Genomic DNA, 19,545 nt, shown 5'->3' on the forward strand with positions numbered 1-19,545 from the left:
CTCGCCGATTCGCGGAAATTGGAGCGGAATTCCGCGCGGCCGCGAAAACTGGTCGCTGGAGTTAAACAAAAATATGCACGGCGCATTGGAAATGCATTGGAAACTGTAACGATACATAATAAGACGTTCGTCAAAAAGTTAATTGAGTGAAATGAACGGAACTGAGGTGAAAAAAAATTCGGAGCAGAAATTAAAATGATACGAAACAGACCTCGTGGGTGTCTCGTTAACCTGGAAACGGACGCCTAATTCTTTTTTGCATAAATGAGAAGCATATTAAAATTACTAGTGATGGGAGCTTCATTTCTTTGATACTGCAGGGGTGTAAAAATTACTCCAGTCGCCCGCCGTTCCCGGATTAATTGATGCGCGAGCTTGCTCGTCCGTGAGTCCCACTTAGGACGTTTGCTTGAATGTGTAAAATCCTCGAGCGAAAGAGATTGTGACTTCGAGGGAAAGTATCGTACATCGCTTTTATCGGGCAAGTGTGTTAGGAGATCGAAATTCGGCGTAGATGTCTATATATAACTTGAAATATAGGTGTTAAGGTCCCCGCGAGACCCTCTCCTTCTCCTCCGCGACGTTACTTTCGATCGTTCCGCCGCGGTTAGCTCACGGGCTAAATTAGAAAGTCGATACAAGTTTTAATTGGATAAGTTACTTTGAGGATCTAACTTTCGTATCCGAGCCGTTTCGTAAAGCCACCGCGAAGGAAAATGTTAACGAGATCTAGCGTTGTAATGAAATTCGGAGGCACGCCCGCGCGGCGTCGTGAATTTGTATAATATCGACGAGCAAGATGCCGAAAGTTCAACGATCAGTCATTATTATATCGCTTAATGGAAGGTCGATTATCCTAACGACTTCATTCGCCCTTTATATGTTTCCTTAATTTTTATTTATTTTCTAGGGCAAACGTTCAAATTATAATTAGATATGTATTTGAATGTAAAAGATCCCGGAATCTCTGTGCTTTATCCTCAATAGAGTCTATGACGCGCAAATATTGCAGAAAATAATTTTCACGCTATCGCGTAACTATTACGCGTTAAATAATTCGTTTTGTCACGAGCGACGTTCTTCGGTAATTACGAAAGACGACAAATGTGCTCGTTGACGGGGCGCGGACCGCCGCTGTCGTAACACGGCCGACATGCGTTGTTCACGACGGTGTTCCATGCATTCGCGCGAGCGGCTCGCGTGTTATTCGCATAAAAGTCATCGCAGATGTTTCTTCCTTTTCATAGCGACGCGCATTTTCGCGGACGCGCACGCAACGCGGTGGTTCGCCGCGACCGGGACCTGTTGCAGCTGCAACACGAAAGACGATACGCGGACCCGTTCTCGCGACGGCGACGGCCGACGTGCGGTGTGGAGGCTCTTTTACCTCTACTATCGTGTTTCCTCGGCTCGCGCGCGCGACGCCCCGGCGGTTACGTGTCCGCGTTGGTTCGTCGACATTTTTATTATTCCGCCGGCCGACGACGACGGTTCGACGCACCGCGCCAATTATGCAAACACGACGCCGCATTTGCAAGGTTTTTTTTTACCACGTATGCACGCAAGAAAATAAAAAAGCGCGAGGAAGCATCCGTTAATAACTCTCGAGGATGCATCGTCGCGCGCGAGTCAAAGTTCAGTGTCGGATTACCGAAGAATCGGTATCGTAACGCGAGACTCGAGAAATCCTTTTACACAGCAGATATAAGGTACCCGAGAACTTCCGAAATAGTAACCTCAGCCACGTTGCGTAACGGCCAGTATAAATAATTCGAAGCGATTGCACGTAATTAAACCGAAATATAACAAACTATATCCATATAACTTTGACGTTAGATTCCACGTGCATTTTCAATATTCAAATAGAATCATAGTCGTTAAATGTGATCGTAACTTCGCAGACGGTAACACGAAACACTTTGACGAGCGCGTGTATCCTCCCGCCCGAACAAGTTAATGCCACCAATCCCTCGAGTGAAGATACGAGACAGCCTCGAGACTTATCGAGCGTTAAATAATTTGAGGAAAGGTCGACGATTCTGCCTCGTCGACGTCGTGCTCGAGCGCTGTGTTTCGTCGGCAGAAATGCCTCCGTAAAAATTTCCCCGCTGCTCGTCCAGCCACTCGATTTTATTATTCGGAATCGTATAGCTTACTTTTGCGAGGTTGCAGCGCAGGTCGAAGGGTAGCGATAATTGGAAAAAACAAAGCATTTATCGGCGATGCTTTATCCGACTTTATCGTGTCGCGCCGCTGTATAGGTGACGCGGCTTGACGGCATAATAAACCGGCCCGCTTATTATTATTGCATTCTCGGTGAGCCGTCGGTGAACGGATTATTCACCGTTCTCCCTGTTAACGAGGGTCAGGATTATCAAGCGAATCCGAAGGACCTTGAACCGCGCTCTCTCGCGACGGAAAAATCATCCGGCGCAACGCAAGTATACAACGACGGCAAATTCATATTCATAGGCGCGTCTCTTTCTCCTCTTTTTTTTTTCTCTCGAATAAATCGTGGGACCTTTATCGTTCGCGTGCTCGCTTCCTTCTCGGAGAAATGCAGCGGAGAAGAGCGCGGTAATTATTTTTGCAGTTGGCCAGCCGCCGCGAAACGACGGACGCACGATGAGATGCACAAGGGGAATATTCAAACGAGTTTGTTGAAGTCACCTATTGAAGTCGCCGCTCGAGAGATTCAGCCGCAATCGAAACGCCGATTACCCGCGAGCGCGTACATTTCTTGAATAAAATCGCCGCGCGCGCCGTCAAGGATCAAATTTGCATGACAAATGCGAGTGGGGTACGAGAAGGATGGGGGGGAGAGCGGGGGGTATTCGTTAGACTTCTATCGGATACATACTTCCTAACGTATAACTTTGAACCGGCATTTTCTACGGATATTCACGGTGGATAGCGCAAATTGTTCCTCAACCCTTCACAGAAACTCCTCCGCTTGAAAATGAAAGGCAAGGAGGAATAGTGAGTGGAAGTCAAGAAGATTATCGAGGTTTCGTTCGACCGAGAAGTATCGTTTGTGCTAACGAGTTGCGTTGCGTAACGACAATACGGAAACGATTATAAAAAACTTACCTGTAAACGCCGTAGTGTTTGCCACTCGCACGGTCGCCGCAGATCGAGCACAGATGTTTGCTGCCCGACAGGGGATGATTAGGCGGGTAAGGGGTGACCGTTTTGCTCTGACCGCTGGGCGATGTACTCAGCAGGTTGCTGTGACAACCAGCATTGAAGGGTCTTTACATGCAAAGCAGAGAACGATCGTCTATGAGATCTACACCGCTACAACCGTAGCATGCACATTTCGAAAAGGCCCGGCGCTAAATTTATAGACCGCGAAGTATGCGCTCTTAAAATCTCTGGAAATCGCAACGAACGGTTATATCCTTATCGCGGTAACTCTTAGTTTTTTTTTTTTAATATCGCTAAACCGAGAAAATTCTCTTTAGGTCACTCAAACAAATCTGCCATCGAGTCTAGTTTTGTATTAATATTCACGAAGCATAAATTGAAGTGTTACAAGAATATTTACCCTGGACTGTTGGGACCCGATGGGCTAAAGTTCCCCGAATTGATAAGGGCCGTGTCGGGCTTCATGTCGAGAGGACTCTGCGGCCCCACCGACGACATCGACATATTGCTGTTGTCTAAACTCAGCCCTGAAACACACAAGCAAATCGAGTTTATTTTATCAGACTTTCACTTCGCGCTCCATATTAATTTTATTAAAATTCCCTGTAAATTTCGTCATTTATTGCATATCCCCGCAGGGTTCGCAATCTACTACCAACACTATCCTTCTCCTCTCACTTTAACCCTTTGGACCAACGGCTTAACGTCTCTTTCCGAAAGACGGAGCCCAGTTTTCTCCGCACAAGAGCCTATCTTGCACGGAGGGGCGCAGCTATCGGAAAAACATTCTATGCTTCATGGCACTAGTGGACTCGAACCTGGTTCCTCAGATTACGAGTCTGGCGCTCTACCACTAGACCACACTGCCGCCCTATTATATTAATATTAATATTAATATTAATAAAATTAATTTTAATTTTATTAATATTGATATATTATATATATATATATATATATATATATATATATATGTATGTATATATACATACATATATATTCGTTTCATATTCGACGCTACGTACACGCGCGTGTCGTTCTTCCGTTTCGAAATCTTTTTCAGAAAACGAGCGATCGCGCGCGATAAAGAGAAAGAAACGCCTCCGATGCAAATTGCAACCAATTCCCGATGTTGCGTGAGAAGCGCATTTATTATGCGATCGGTGCTTCGCGGCAGGTATCCTTTCTAAAAGCGGTGAAAGGGCGAGGATCAGCAAGCCACAGGCGCCTTTTCCGCATCTTCCGCGTCCTTCGGCATTCCTCTCGCGCGAGGACGACGGCGCGGCGCCTTTCGATAACGAACGCACACGTCGACGATTTACAGTTATACGGGCAAACCCGAGATGTGAATCGCGGATGTCCGCGATTGTTCGGAGATCGACGCTTTTTCCTCGAGAAGAAAGTTCAACGTGAGAGAAAGAGACGGGAGCGGTTCTGCTCTCGAAGGTCGAGCCGAATTACGCGATCGCGAGACGAGTGTGCGAGGTGGCCAATGGGTTGCAGGTGCGAAAGCACTTATTTCAGCCGTAACGTGTTGAATTTTGTCCGCCTCGAAGTAGACTCTCATTATCCGAGAATTCTGTCTCGAAGGGGACTCCTCTCCTTCGGCATCGCGTGAATGTGAATTCCTTCTCTCGCCGCGAAGAGATTGCACTTTACGTGCCGATAATATCTCCGGTATTACCAAGCGTAGCGATACACCACTTAATCGATAAATTGTATATTTATTCTCTTATTTAATTGAGGGAAACTAAGAATTTGTGAGTTTAAAAGTAGCGGCCGGCGACTCTCGGATATAAGGAGTGTCTAGTGGAATGAAGATTGCACGCTTGACGGTTAGTATATAGAAGAATTTGTTGAACCCAAGAATCCGAGATAGCATGAACTGAGAACCGAGTCGCCCGAATACTCGTAGCATTCATAATTCATAAACGCAAAAATATAGAAGGCAAAATTATAGATTTAGAAGTCTGCCAAATTCTTCAAGTTCCGCGTGACATTTATGGCTTTAAATGTCTGGAGGGATTCGTGTCCGCAGAAACCCTCGAAAGTGAGAGTCGATGGAAACAAATGCCCCGAGGGGGGCAAAAAACCCACACAGAGAGCGAGGGTTCGGCTGTGAAAGTGGTCCTCTACATAAAAGAGGGCTCGGTGGTTTCACGCGACTGAGAATACGCGCGCTGTTACACCGACGTTTGTATTGGGGGCTCATTTCGTCGGCACCGGGCGCGAGATTGCCCGGATAAACGAGTCTATATAACAAAGTCTGAGGAAATACGAATCGGAGTAGTCGGGGATGAATGGGAGACGCGAGAGTTTGCTTCTCCCATCGGCTATACGAGGCTACTAACGCTAATTTCACGTCCATTGTATCGTCAATTTTGGCATGAAAAAGTCCCTCGGAATTATACGGAGTATTGATCCTCGCGATATACGTTTTCCTCCGTGCGGAGCCCCCCCTTAAGTGTTTATCAGCCGTCTCGGCGGTCGTCTCCTCCCTCTTTACCCTTCACGGCGTAGATTCATTCTCCCTGGAGGGAGAGAAAGGTCCTTCTCCGTAGCACAAAAAACCAATCCATTCTTGCGCGCCCAGCGCTTATTCCCTTTAACGGCGGCGAAGTGATCGATGGAGGTTTACGTTTCGCAAAAAAAAAAAAAAAAAACTCCTTCCCGTAGAGAACTCTCGTTTATTAGTAAGAATCCTTTCAGACGTCAAGCAATTCTGAAATTATCCCTTGTGGCACGGATATCGGGAACGAGAAGGTGGAAAATTAATTACATCGGAAATAATGTCTTCTAATATTGGTTGTAAGCTGATCAGTAATGCAGCACTTACTAATACTCCGCATCATCAATCGTATAAATTGCTAATCGCGCTCTATCGCTTTATATAGACGTTGGCGGGAAGATTAATCGCCGTCCATCTAAAATCGTCGCTCTATCGAGCGCGAAGCAACGCCTTCGCGCCTATATTATTGTATACGGCGTGCAATCCTCATTCACCAGTAGTAATCGTCTAGCGTCGATCGAATAGGTCGTCTCTCCCCGACGACCTTGTCTGACCACCATTCGCCGGGCATTTTTCACTTTCTACATTCAGGCGACCCGGCCCATTATTGCCCGACGATGACGAGACCCCAGACCTCCGGACCTCGCACCTCCGGGCTCGCGTTTTCTCCACACCGTGGGAGTTAGGGTGGAACGTCCGGGAAGATAAACGACATTTTAATCGACTCCAGACACGACCGCCGAGGGACGCGATGTTGACGAATGTTCGCGAGACGACGAAGGAAAGAGGCGGTATTAGGCTCCGTCTGGACGATCCATAATTCGCTGACAGAACTCAGGACAGAATTTCTTATCCGGTGATATCATGGACCGAACTGTAGATACAATCTGCAGAGAGAAACCTCGCGCTAATTCCACCGTCGCGCAAATTTTCTCTCCTGAATTTTTCTCTCTTTTTTTTTTAAGATAAATATTAACGAGTTTATTAAATGGTTTGCGCAGCTCTATAACCCGCAATTTTAATCTCTTTATGAAAGACGAATTTAAGAACTCAAATGATTTTGGGACTTCAAGTTTTTTGATTCCATCGCAGATTTTAAATCGTCTAAAATGGGCTTTATAGGAGGTGGCCGGAGCAACGAGCGATCGTTCGGACGATTCGCCGTTGAGGACGCGTCAAGTGCATCGGTAATTGCATGCCTGACGTCATTCCATCACTCTATATATCTCTCTCTGTCCTTCTACGCTCTTTCTCGGTTTCTCTCCGATCCATTCGGCCGACCCGCTCGCTCGGAAGCGCATCACTAACCGACAAATGCGCAGCAGACAGACAGATTGGGATTTATAGCGGTGAAACACTGCATCAGGGATGACCGCCAAGAAAGCCATTGATGATCACTAATCAGCATCGAAGATGGCATCGACTTTTTTTCATAACGAGTAGCGAGAAAGCCCGAAATCTAACGATTAACGAATATAACGTTCCACGACATTACAACATTTTACTGTATGTGAATTATCAAGTGCCAGATGTAATCTTAATAATTATAATTTGGTAATATCTAATTACACAATTATTAAAAAAAAAAATGATTAAAAAAAGTTCTGTCCCATTACCGATATCTGTCTTTATCGAAGCTGCGCTCGGTCGACGACATACACTTGGATAATATCGATTCATTTTCCAAGACGGCAAACGCCGCGCCACGCCACCCCGGCGATTATTTTTAGGCCAATGCAACGGCCAGCGAGTGACCGATGCGCATTACATGCCGCCGGGAGTTCGTGGACCGAGAGAAGGAGCGAGGCGTTCGATCAGGAGAGGCCGCGAGCCGAGCCGAGCCGAGAGCCGGTGGAACGGGGCCACCACGTGGTCGCTCCGGTGACCCACAAAATGATTTATGCGGTCGATCCGAGAGACCGTGGAGAGTTCGCGCTGGAATTATTCCTCGGGTGCTCGGCTCGCGCGCCGGTAATCCGCGATAACGACCCCGAGGATCGAAATAGCACCAAGGGAGATCATCCCACCTCCGCCCAATACATATCGGGTTTAGCACTTTCGCGCTCCGTTTATCGCTCTCGCGATAAAAAGAAAGATAAATTGTCGGATAGATCGTCTAGCGAGACCAGCGAGAGTTACATTCTTTTCAAGCCCATCGAGGATCAAACTAACAATAAGTAGTGAACGATACTCGGTCATCTCAGATAATCTAAGTTCGACGAATCGACACGCATCTCGCCATCTATCTCTCGCGCGTTTCCACGAACGTTTTTCCTTGCCGCCCCGATTATGACGGGATCGTTATAACGAGAGGCACGATCGCTCCCCCCAACTCTAGGAAGTTTCCTCGATCAATCTCGCGGGCGATCATTGTCGTCGTCGTCGTTACGTATATACACGTCCGAGCGATGATCTCGGTGCATTTGCTCTCGGCCATGCGTCAGCGATTCGCCGCGCGTTCGGAGATGAGTTATACATCGAGGTCGTAGCTCTCGCTCTTCTCGCGGCTGATTTCTATTTCGAGTGTTGGGTCGTCGTCGTCGTCGTCGCTCGCATGCCACTCATCACTCTCATTTATTAAGCTCCGCGCCGCTGGTTTAATTACGCAACCGGTCGACCGGCCGGCCGGCAAAGTGACGGACCGAAGGTCGTCGACAGTCCGCGAGGCTCCGAGGAAGTGCGCGTTGCAGCACGCGAGATAGTCGCATCGCGATCGGCGCAGTCACGAGCTCGTATGTATGTATCGCTCACTTACGTATCAGAACTCCGAAAACCTGATACTTTTTTACCTTTGGACGAGCACGCCGTCTACGAGGACATCCATTCCCGGATAAATTTTATAACGATATATATCGAAAGTCGTTCGCTATATCGGCTGTCAGAAATCGCAGGTGCGCGTGGAAATTGTGTAATACCGGCGGGGGAGGACGGTGGATTTTCCCCTCGCGCGCTCCCGGAGTCGCGGGAAAAGTCGTGGAATCGCCATACATTTCCACGTAGGGGATAACGGCCGCGGTGGGCGACCCGGTGTCGCGGCAATGCGATTCAGCCAGGTACGCGGCCGGAGTCGGCAATTAAAATTTCCTCGGGACGACGACGCGCGATATTCATTCCCCGAGCGAGCGCGGGGCCGAGACCGCGCATTAAGTAATTACACATGAGCGAGCGTAGCTGGGTCGTAAACGCGACTTGAAGCGTATCGGCGCATGCAGAGAGGGTGGGACGAGGACACGAGAGTGGTCACAAGGCCAAGCGCTACCAGTGTGTGATGGTATACATTATAACGCGCGCGCACACGCGTGCACTTTTACACACACGCACACACACGTGCGCGTACATGTGGCGTGCACATCTATATATGTACCGGCGGTGTCGGGCACCTTGACCAGACGCAAACACGACAGTGCAACGCTCGAAACAGAGACGCGCGCACGCACACACACACGCGCGCGTCGAGTCGAGCGTATCTGTAGCGCGTAAATTTCACGTGCGTCCGCAACGAGATAGACGATGCTGCGGAAAGGAAAGGTATAGAGCCCAACGCCTCGAGAATCGTTCCAAACAACGCGGATCATCGAACAGCTCGCGCGTACACAATGCTCACCGCTTTTAGCGGTCTTTAAATATTCATCGGGAGAGAGAGAGAGAGAGAGAAAAGGTGGTCGTCCGACCTACACCAACGATGATTCCGAAGTGTCTGCGTCTCTGAATCTTTTAAATCCGTATTTTAAGGTCGACCGCGCGCGCGCACGCGTTTGGGAGAGATCTCGGAGCTCGCGCAAATTTTCCTAGATGTTAGTACATTTTCGGAATCAAGGTCGAGGCGCGGAGTGAAAATTAGCGGTTTTGCCGCTCGTGTTCGAAGCTTCCGAGACGTTTTCGCGACGTGTGCACATCCACACGTGCGGTGAACGGAAACTCGATAGCACGCCCGTGAAACGTAAAACTCGCCAAAGATCCGTCCGCGTTACTGTCGCGGTATATCGCGGCTTCGTAATTACGAGACGAGAAGAAAATTAATATGCTAATTCGCGATCGCGGGACGTGCACAGCAAAATGACCTTAAAATCATGGAAAATAGATTGACGTCAACTCCTGCGACGTTGCAAAGACAAAGGCGAATTTTTGCGGAGAAAACGCGTCCTCGTTTCCATCCAGGAGCTCTCAAACCCGTCGCCGATTGCGTTGTCGCAAATTTTGGCGTCTCGTTTTGCCCGTAACGCGATACACCTCGGGATGTGCAGCAGCACAGCCCGTCGTTATCAGTGACGGCCGGTGACATGCGCGCGTTGCGAAACTATTCTCGGACGTGGGAGGAGAATGAATATTTATGCGCTGTGTGTGAGAAGAAGCGTCGGCAACCTTGAAAACGGCGATAAACCGTTCGGCTGCACCGCTTCATTGCATTCCGTGTCGCCAGGCGCGTCGAGCGCCGGGGAGAGGGGCAATGGCACCTCGGCAATAAATTCAACTGATGATAATGAAAGTGGAGTTGCAGATAAGTCAAGTTGCGCAGATATATGAATGCCGCTCGTAAAATAGATGACGCGTGCGTATCAACGCGTTGATATTTAGGTGCATTAATAAGCGTGACGCCGCGCGCCGCGCCGCGCCGACGTGAAAGCCGAATGCGCTCGGCGCGGTCCATTAAGGAATTGAAATGTAATACCCAATTAAATCGAACTTAGACAGTCTCGTTTAATAGGAATGCCTCTGTGATGTATATAAGCGCGGGCTTATAATACACGCTGAAGCTCGCATGATAAATTAGCGTCAATTCGTGGGCTGTGTGAGCCGCCGTCGGTCGCCGCCCGCGGAACCAGTCCATTAGCGGATCGAGGCATTAAAAGCACGAATTTCTTTTTTCCTGTTTTCTGCTCAAGCCGCTCCCCCATCAGCTCGCCGTTTTGTTTCCCGCGAGAGAGAGAAAGAGCCGGCTTTTAAAGCTGTCCACCGTTTTTGTTAAAAAGCGGACGCGTCGATAGGAGCCGCGCGGAAAGTCAGAGACGGAAGGGAAAAAAAAGGAAAGGAAGAACAATCGGTACAATCGTCGAGAATGCGGGGCATTGTGCAACTACGATTGACGTGTGCATTATCAATGTGCAACACATTTGATAATTACAATACGTCTATGGGTACGATAAAGGAAAGTTAGAAATTCCAAATGCTTTCGGGGTATAATAATCGTGGATGAAATCTAGAAGGATACGTATCATCTCGTATAATGTAACGATAGCGCAGCGGTAGTGACGTAGGGTCATAATTGATAATTAACGTCGCGCTAATTTGCTGCGTCGAGTCCTTGCATCCGAACTCACGGCCGAACCACGACCGCGAGAAATGGTTCGGAGAGGCCGCGTTTAATCTACTTTGCCGGAATTTTCTTCGCGCGCGTCTGTATACGACGCGGCGCGGCACTCGGCGATGACATTGAGCTCGTACAGCAGCCTCAAATGAGTAATAGGAAAGCGCACGAACGTTCGTCATTCCGCGCTAACTTTAGACCCGCGTTAAACCCGCCCCGGTGTGCAGAAGCGCTGAATTAAGCGAATACTCGGACACGCGCGGTTTACGTTACGTTTATATATACGGGGCTGCGTCCCATTTCTACCTTGTTCTTTTGTCACAACTCCACGGCCAATTTCGACTCGATTTTTCGTCGGGGAGACACATCGAGACACTTTGTACACTTTCCAAGTGATCGGTAGAGAAAAGCGAGAAGGCTCTCTAGCGGAGCGAATCGAGACAAATTCGTGTTCCTCAATTAAATTCGAACGAGCGCGCTTGTTCGATGGAATATTAAGATTCTAGACTAGGGCGTGTAATGTTTAAAAATTGGAAAGTTGCTAAGAGACACGACGATCCTCGTCGACAGGTTTACGCTAAGGAAAAATCGTCTCCGAATCGACTCGAGAAAATGCGGTTAGACGAACATCCGGTGCGATCTCGTATATAGGACACTTTGTATATGTACGTGCATTTGAGATTGCGACGACGACACGAGGAGTCGTTCTCCTTTTCACATTATGCTGAATCGCGGCGGATATGCGCGTACGCGACGCGACGCGACGCGACGCGATGCGATGCGCGCGCGTGACGCCCAGCGTCGTCGTACCGGTTACTCATCGCGCGGATATGCAATTCAGCGAATTTCGACGGCGGATGTACTGATAAACAATGCCGACGCGCGTCCGCACGGCCTTTGTTGGCTCACGAGATAACGTTACCGGGACCCCGTGATTCTCGCGGAGATAACTCTAGATTTTAACACCGTCGCGTACGAATACAAACGCAGCAAAAACGATCGCGAAGTTCACGTGCCTAACGTCCATTATCTTTATCGCGCGTTTCCCTTTCCGATAATTGCGCCTCCGTCTCTCCCCTCATCCCTCGACGACTCGGAGATATACACGTCAGCGGACGTGTAATCTAACGTCGCGCGGACGCCGCGGATACAGCGACGTTAATTATCCCATTCCGAATGTTTATGTCCGTAACTCTCCTCGCGGAGATCTCTGCGCGATTATGCTCCGCGCGCGATTACGTCGCGACGTCGATATCACGTCGTGACGAACCGATCCGTCGCGGACGGCGAGGCCAATCTTCTCTTCTCTCTGCGCCTCGCCGTCGGCGGTTAATCGTCGCCGCGGAATAGCGCAGACGGAGGAGCACAGCGCGATAAACGATCGCGGTCTCACCCGCGGGGGAGAAGAACTCTTCGTTCGAAAGCGGGAGGGAAAGGGGAGAGAAGAGGGCGATTTTTCAGTCGCAATTATCATTATACCGGGGGTCTCTGACGGAGGCCTTTACGACGGTGACGTCACCGTCTGACAATTTGCGCGCTCTTCCGAAACTGAAAACCAGTTTCCCGCCGCGCGACCTCCGTACGCCTCGCGCCTCTGATGTGTGCCTTTAGGCGGCATCGGCGCGCCGCTGCAACCGCGACGCTGCTGCACCGATGATCTCGGCCCGGCCCGGCCCGGCCCCGGTTCATCTCTAACGCGGAGCATCGCTCGCACGCGAGAGAGCGGGCTGCCCGAGATCGTAAATTCACTATATAAATTCCGCTCGTTGTTGGCCGACTCGGCCGTAAATCGTCGAACGTCCGCCGATACGAATGTATACATTCATAACGCGGGCGCGCGCGAGAGGAAGAGAGAGACTCTCATGATAAATCCACTGCCCGGCTTCTGGCGACCGCGATGTAATTCCGTGGGACAGCGGCGCGCTTCGTATACATAGATCTGCCCGCGATGCAAAAGTTGATGATCTCGAATCGAAATGAAGCGGAGCTCGAGCTCTCGCGCACAGAGGGGTTCCTTCTCGCTCTTTCCACGTGCTCGCGTCGCCGCACGTTTTATCAGTTAAGGCGAAATATTTCGTCGTACCTCGCAAAGAGGCGCGCCGTTATCGGGGAAAATTATCGTTCCTCCGACGGCGGTGTGTAAAGTAAATTAAAAATCAGCAGGTATATAACTCGTATACACATTGTGGAACGGACTGGATGTGTAGCACACGCCGCCACATGCCACGCATAACCCGCGCGATTAACGATTTCTTCGCACGCTAGTTCGAGTTCGTCGCGAAAAGCCGGGAGAAAGAGGAAAAAAAAAAAAAAGAAAGGACGGAGACGAAAGGAGAATAAGTTTTAGACGACATGCACGAAAGACAGATAGAGAGAAGGAAAACAAGAGAGAGAGAGAGAGAGAGAGTTTTTAACAGTTTCCTGCACGCAGCTGCGACCGGATGCCGCTCCCACACCAGGCCAGCGGCGTTATAACGTTGCACATGCGACCCACGCAATTGTGCATGTGCACGTATACGACCGTACGAAAATAGTGCCGCGTCCCTGACGTTAGTCCTTGAACCCGCGAAAAAAAGTCGTCGGATTTAACGACATCCCCCCGCGGGGCTGATTTACGCCGCTGCAGAGAATGCGACCGCGCGGAGCGCGCAGCCGTGGGGGTCTCCCTGCGATCGGCTTCGCTTCGATCCACTTCCAATGGAAGAGCGCGCCCGATAGAATTAATTAACGAGATACCGTGCGTTAATCCATTCCATTTCCTCCGAATAAAAGGCTAACGATTCACCTATTTTTCGCGCTTCATTGTACTTATATTTTCCGAACTGTATGTTATTGATTGTATCTCCGAGACTTTTAGAGAAAAGGATTTTTAAACGTCATCCCCGTCGTCCTCTCTCTCTCTCACACAGTTTCCCTCTATTCGCGAGAGATTAAGCTCGCTCTCGCCGTATTAATACACGACACGGCGTAAAGCGAGATTCATCGGGCGATTTCGCATGGCACATGGCAGCGCACGTGTTAACACGCGGGGCACCTTACGGCGTCTAAATTTACGTAGAATTCTAGCAATCAGCATGGGAAACTAGATATGTGGCGCGTACACAGGAACTCCATTATGAGCGCAGAACAGGGCGCGTTTCATACGACCTCGACACTTTCCCATGTTGTATCGCAATAAATATTTGGACAAGTCCGTGTGTACAAGTCCGAAAAAGATAAGGCGTTATGATTCTCGTATTCCCTTCTTCCACGGCCGCGTCTCGCCTTGATTTTTTTAGCGCGCCGTAAATCTTCGGCGCGAGGACGCGGACATAAAACAGACGTTTCCAGCATTATTTGCGAAAGCTCGCTGCCCCCCTGCTCCCCCCCGTCGGTCGGTCCTTTCGCCGAGGAAACGCATCCGCCCGAAAAATCCCGGCTTGGGCGAGGCGATATCTACGGCGGCGCCGGGGAAAAATCTTGACGCGCGCGCAGTAAGTCGGACCGAGACGACGTCTCGGAACGTACACTGCAATTTCTACGATCGCCGCGAGCGAAAAATATCTCTCCGCGCGATTCTTTTCATAACGCGCGTAGTAAGATTCACGAGATATTGCCGCTCGTAAACGCCGCGCGAATGCCGTTCTCATGATCATTCGCGAAAATAAGATCGCGCGTTAGATAGGCGGTGCCGCGCGAGTCGCGTCACGCATATCAGGTCAGACGAATGTGTATACGTATACGTACATCCTCCGTGCGCGGTATTTCCACGCAAAGTCGAAATATCATGCATCTGGAACGTACGTCTGAATAACGCGGGGAGATTGCACGCGCGTGCAGCGCAACCGCGCCGCATACTCATGCATAAATATGTCTTGTGTCGAATCGTCTCGCAAACCGCAGTCATCTCGAGCGATGGCTCTCACATTCGGGGGAGAGACGTGACGACAAGATCGGACGGCACGGTTGGAATAATCTCGCGCGCGCTTGACGAGCTGTATTTTCGGAGCTATAAATTTTTAAAAGCTGAATTCCAAGAATTAACATCCCGACAGTTTTTTATGTCCTCAGATTTTTTTGCCACTTCGAACTTTTGAATCCCCTGAAGCTGCTACTCGAGCATCCGCATTGCGATGTGCGTAATCGCGCGAGATTTACATTGACCTTATTTTTAATGAGCTCGTAAAAGCGAAAAACAGATTGGCTTTCTCTTCGGACTTCGTTACGTGCGAAAAAAAAAAAGACGAGCGGTCTTTTGTCGAGAGAGCGCGTAATCTGATAACAAAACGAGTCTAAACAAGTCTAAAGTTCACGATGTTAAGTACGCGCCGTTGGCCGTCGCGAAACTCGCCGACACATACGGTAGGTATATAGAGAAAGGCGAGGCGATCGATGAAGCGAATGCACAGTGGCGACCGCGTCGCTGCGTACGCCCCTGACAGCACAGGAGAGAGAGAGAGAGAGAAAGAGAGAGAGAGAGAGAGAGAGAGAGAGAAGAGGAGAGGAGAGAAAGAGAGAGAGAGAGAGAGAGGTCGAGCGAGATCTATATGCAGCCGCACTTTATATAGCGCAACGTGCCACGTGCAGGGCAACTCGGTACCTGGGTCACCGGGAGAAGGTCACGGGGTCGCGATTTCAGCCTAGGTGCACGGACTCCCGGCCCTCGAGTGGGTGTGCTTGCAGCTGCGAGCCCGTGTCCTCGCAGGTGCAACAACACACGTCGCGCTATGCCCCGCGAACGAACGCCCGCGCCGCGCCGTCGCGGCGTCGAACCGTGCGGGGTGAATCACCGGTTAAAAAAAAAAAAAAAAAGTCATTGGACTATTACAACATTCCGAATAAATTAATTTACGTTTCTTACTTCTTGAATGTCAATGTCTCGCCGTCTCCCAGCTTTGGATTGGACTCAATGAACGCGAAAAGAACGTTATTGTTTAGGAATTTAAATAGAAGAATATTAAACAATTCCACGTGAATTAATAAATCCCACGTGAATTGAACACGATCGCGATCAGTAAGTATTTTTTTTATCATCCTACGTGAATGAGCGTCGTAGGATAATAATGACGCTGTGAAAAAAAATCCTGACCGTCACACGTCGTGCGAGAGAGCTTCGCTCTCGCGGAGATATTATTATAAAATACGGTCTTCGTTATTTTAACCACTTATTATTTAATCGCGCCTCTGGCATTACCGTAGGTCGTAGTACAAGCAACCGAGTGACCTTTTAATTAAATTTCACAGTGTCGGTGTATGATGTCACCTAGGCCTTCCAGTTCGCGTCTTCATTACACAATTTTTTAAATTACATCTTCTCGTAGCGTAAACAACGTAATAATATAAAAATGGACGTCCAGTGATCGGTTATCGGTTCAATTAACGACCGACCTCCTTCGTAATTTAATTAGAACTCTCGAGTAATTTTCCACCAGGCGTGTGGGAAAGGGGAGGGGGGGGAGGTGAGGAGCGAAAGATTTTAAATTGTGCAAATACGATATTGACGGCGATTATCGTTATTTCAGTCGCGACTAAACTCGAGCTGTACTTACAACTACATGCACTGACGAAAGCCATTACCGGGCGCGAGGAGTGCCGAGGAATATTGCCGCGAGATCCTTCGATTTTAGCGTACGTGCGTGCAACCGCGACGTATGAATAAGAATGTGTGGAGCGCGACGAAGGTGGCCTTGTACGTGAATATCACGGCGAAGGTCACGGGGTCGCGATTTCAACCGGGTAAACGAGCCGCGCGCGTACACATGGAGAACGCGTACATACACCCGTATATACACGCTCTCCCCGTTGTCGCAGGTGCAACGAGGCGTATCGCGCGCCGCTCCGCGCGATGTACAGAATGCACAAAAAGTCCGCGGGTACCCGCGGGTATAAATTAATCGCAGTTAACATACTTTGTTTAACGAGACGCTCAAGGTAGGCGACGCGATCCGATCGTACGTGCGCATTCCAGAACGTTTTCCTTATTGACGGATCATAAAAGACAGATTTCACGTTTCTATACGATGTTTTACATTTATAGACCGGGATCAGAACTGATCGATCTTAATGTGGCGAATGTAAATAACTTGTCGGATTAAAAAAAATGTGCACGAGAGACTCACTTCAAACATCTGTTTAAAATTTAATTGCAATTAATATACTGCGATTATTTTGACACGTTCTACGACGATATATGGACGAGAGCTCGTCCGAGAACTCGTTCGCGTGATATCTGGAGCGAGATCGGCGACGCGCGACAATTAACCCCTCGCAGTGGAAAATATTTTCTCCCGGCGGGTAATAAAAATATAACTCGCTGCAGCGACGTATCATTGAAGCTTTAAATAGCCTTAAATATCGTTACGCCTCGCGAAGGCAAGGATGATCGCCCTTAAAATATTGCCCCGGCTGGTAAACAAGGTGTTGTCGAGTAAATAGCCCGTCAATGAGCGCGCGTTCCAAGAGACAATTAATTCGCTGGACTTAACACGGGCGATATGTCGCGCGCGTAATTACGCAATCGAAATAATTGTCAGCGAGTACGTATTATTTCGCAATATAACAAATACAAGGAAAATGTATTATAACGCTAGGTGATAAAAATAGACGGAAGTCAAGGTAGGCCGAGTATGGACGCTCTTTATCCCAGCCGTCTTGGCAGCCCCCTTGAAATTAACGTTCGTAACAGCGGCGACGACGCGGGGCAATTTTTAGCGGCGATTAAAGATGAAGCCGCGCAAAAATACACCGTAACGAATGTCAGTTTCAAGGTTCGCGCGGCGGCTACACGTTCTCTCTCCTCTCGCTCGCCTCTCGCCTTCGCTGACACTGCGCTGCAGGCCCTCCGCTCCTCTCCCCGCTCCCCGCCTCCTCCTTCTCTTCCTCCTTCGTCGTCGTTCTCCTCCTCGCGGAATGCTCTCTTCAACGGCGAGCGAGTGCCCGCGATGGTTCCGCGCTAACCACGTTAACCGGCGCGGCGCGCGGCTTACGTAATCAGCGCTGCTCGTTCGAAGGTAAGAAAGAAGGTAAGAAGGTCATCAGTCACGAGTCACGAGGCGAACCTTCTCGTCCTCGCTTTTATCCTCGAAGGCGCCCATTGTCTTCGGAGCGTACGCTTCGCGTGGCGCGACACCGTGTTAATGAAAGCCCGCTAATTGTTTCGGAATTATGGCGAGAGACCATTTGTCCGAGGGAATAATAGTAGGAGCATTTGTGTATAATGAATGTCTGTTATCACGGTGTGTCACGAGATTCTTACGGGTTACGAGAGACAATATCGAGATATTTCGCATTTCAAGATTTTCGCATGCCCAAAGAATGCGTTTTATACTTTCAGCAATTTGTACCTTTAATTACAGCAGTCTTTTCCCTTTCAACTAACTCGTATCTTCTCTTTCCTACTTTTTTTGTGAATAATATTGTCGAAGGAGAGTATCGATCGGCTCTCTGTCGCGAATGTCTCAGTCACTTGGCAGTCACAGAGCGAACGGAACTTGTCGACGGTATCGACAGCGACGAGTACGCGTTTCGATTGGTCAAACGACGGACGGCAACGTTTTGTTTGCAGCTGCAACGTGCCCGACACGCGCCTGACAGCGCAATCAACGTTTGTTCCTCTATATCGATTTCGCGTTTTCGCTATTTTTCCTCCCTTCCGGCTGTCGGTCGGTGGGTTTGTTGAACGTCCCGAACTCGGAAGATCGCTTTCAAACGGCACCATATGCGACCGCGAGCAAAACGGCAATGAAAGAAGTAAATAGAAATAAAAAGACACGCTATTTTTTCTTCTTCTTACGTTAAAAAAAAATGTTATTTGCCTCGTAAAGTAAGTTATTTGCAATTGAAAAGAAGGCTAAGCGATAATTTATGGAGTTTCTAAGAAGCTCGGTAAAAAGAGCGAAGAAAAATACTAGAAAGGAAGGAAAGAACGCGCGAAAACAAATTTCGCAAACAAACCGGAATAAATCCAGCTTTATTTACTATTGCCAGTTACTCTCGGAGTAACTGAACTCGAGTTGTTATGTGAGATTCGCGTTTACGATCTGTGTACTCTTCCCCCCCCCCCCACCCCGTTCCAGATTTAATCTTTATTAGTCGTTCGCTCAGCGTAACGATGACGACGACATATATTCCGCGACGTACACGAGCTGCGAGCGAGTGCGACTCGAGATCCGCGCGGCAAAGGATCGCTCGAGCTATGACTAATTTGCAAGATCGGCGATCGAGAGTAATCTCGTGAGCAGGAAAAACGCGCGCATTTTAATGAAGCTGACGTGTGCGAGCACACGCCTCTGTCATCGTGCAGGGCGTGTCTTTTTAGCCGCGCTCACGTTCCGCACCACCACGCCACGTGCAAAAAAAAAATTACTGTACAAGGCACCACACGGGACGGGCATAAACCCGACGCAATGCACCTCGTACAGTATCTTCGCTTGCTATTCGCCGCGGGTGCTATTTCGACGCCTATCTCTCTCTTCCCGCGTCCCAGTATTCCGAGTGGCATGGATTTAGAAATTTAGGACGCCTTCGACACCCGATGCTATAGGTCGCTGACTGACAATGAAAGTGCGACAGTACTAATTTTAAACGAAGAAGAAAAAAGAAAGATACT

At 49.1% G+C, this 19,545-nt stretch overlaps 1 protein-coding gene across 2 annotated transcripts in view; it reads right to left on the reverse strand.

Annotated features, from left to right (window-relative positions):
• LOC112457848 (retinoic acid receptor RXR-alpha-B) overlaps positions 1–19,545 on the reverse strand; it is a 34,765-nt gene that overhangs the window by 6,703 nt on the left and 8,517 nt on the right. Inside the window, exons 2-3 of one of the 2 annotated variants that reach the window (XM_025021147.1) lie at positions 3,548–3,674; positions 3,091–3,228 (exon numbers count right to left, since the gene is read on the reverse strand). In XM_025021147.1, the coding sequence (XP_024876915.1) occupies positions 3,091–3,228; positions 3,548–3,674 (265 nt within the window). Of the gene's footprint in view, positions 1–3,090; positions 3,253–3,547; positions 3,675–19,545 lie in introns of both variants that reach the window. The other variant, XM_025021146.1, reaches the window with a different exon arrangement.

This window comes from Temnothorax curvispinosus, unplaced genomic scaffold, assembly GCF_003070985.1.
Source record: "Temnothorax curvispinosus isolate PA1 unplaced genomic scaffold, ASM307098v1 QBEX01008353.1, whole genome shotgun sequence".
NCBI classification, from domain to species: domain Eukaryota; kingdom Metazoa; phylum Arthropoda; class Insecta; order Hymenoptera; family Formicidae; genus Temnothorax; species Temnothorax curvispinosus.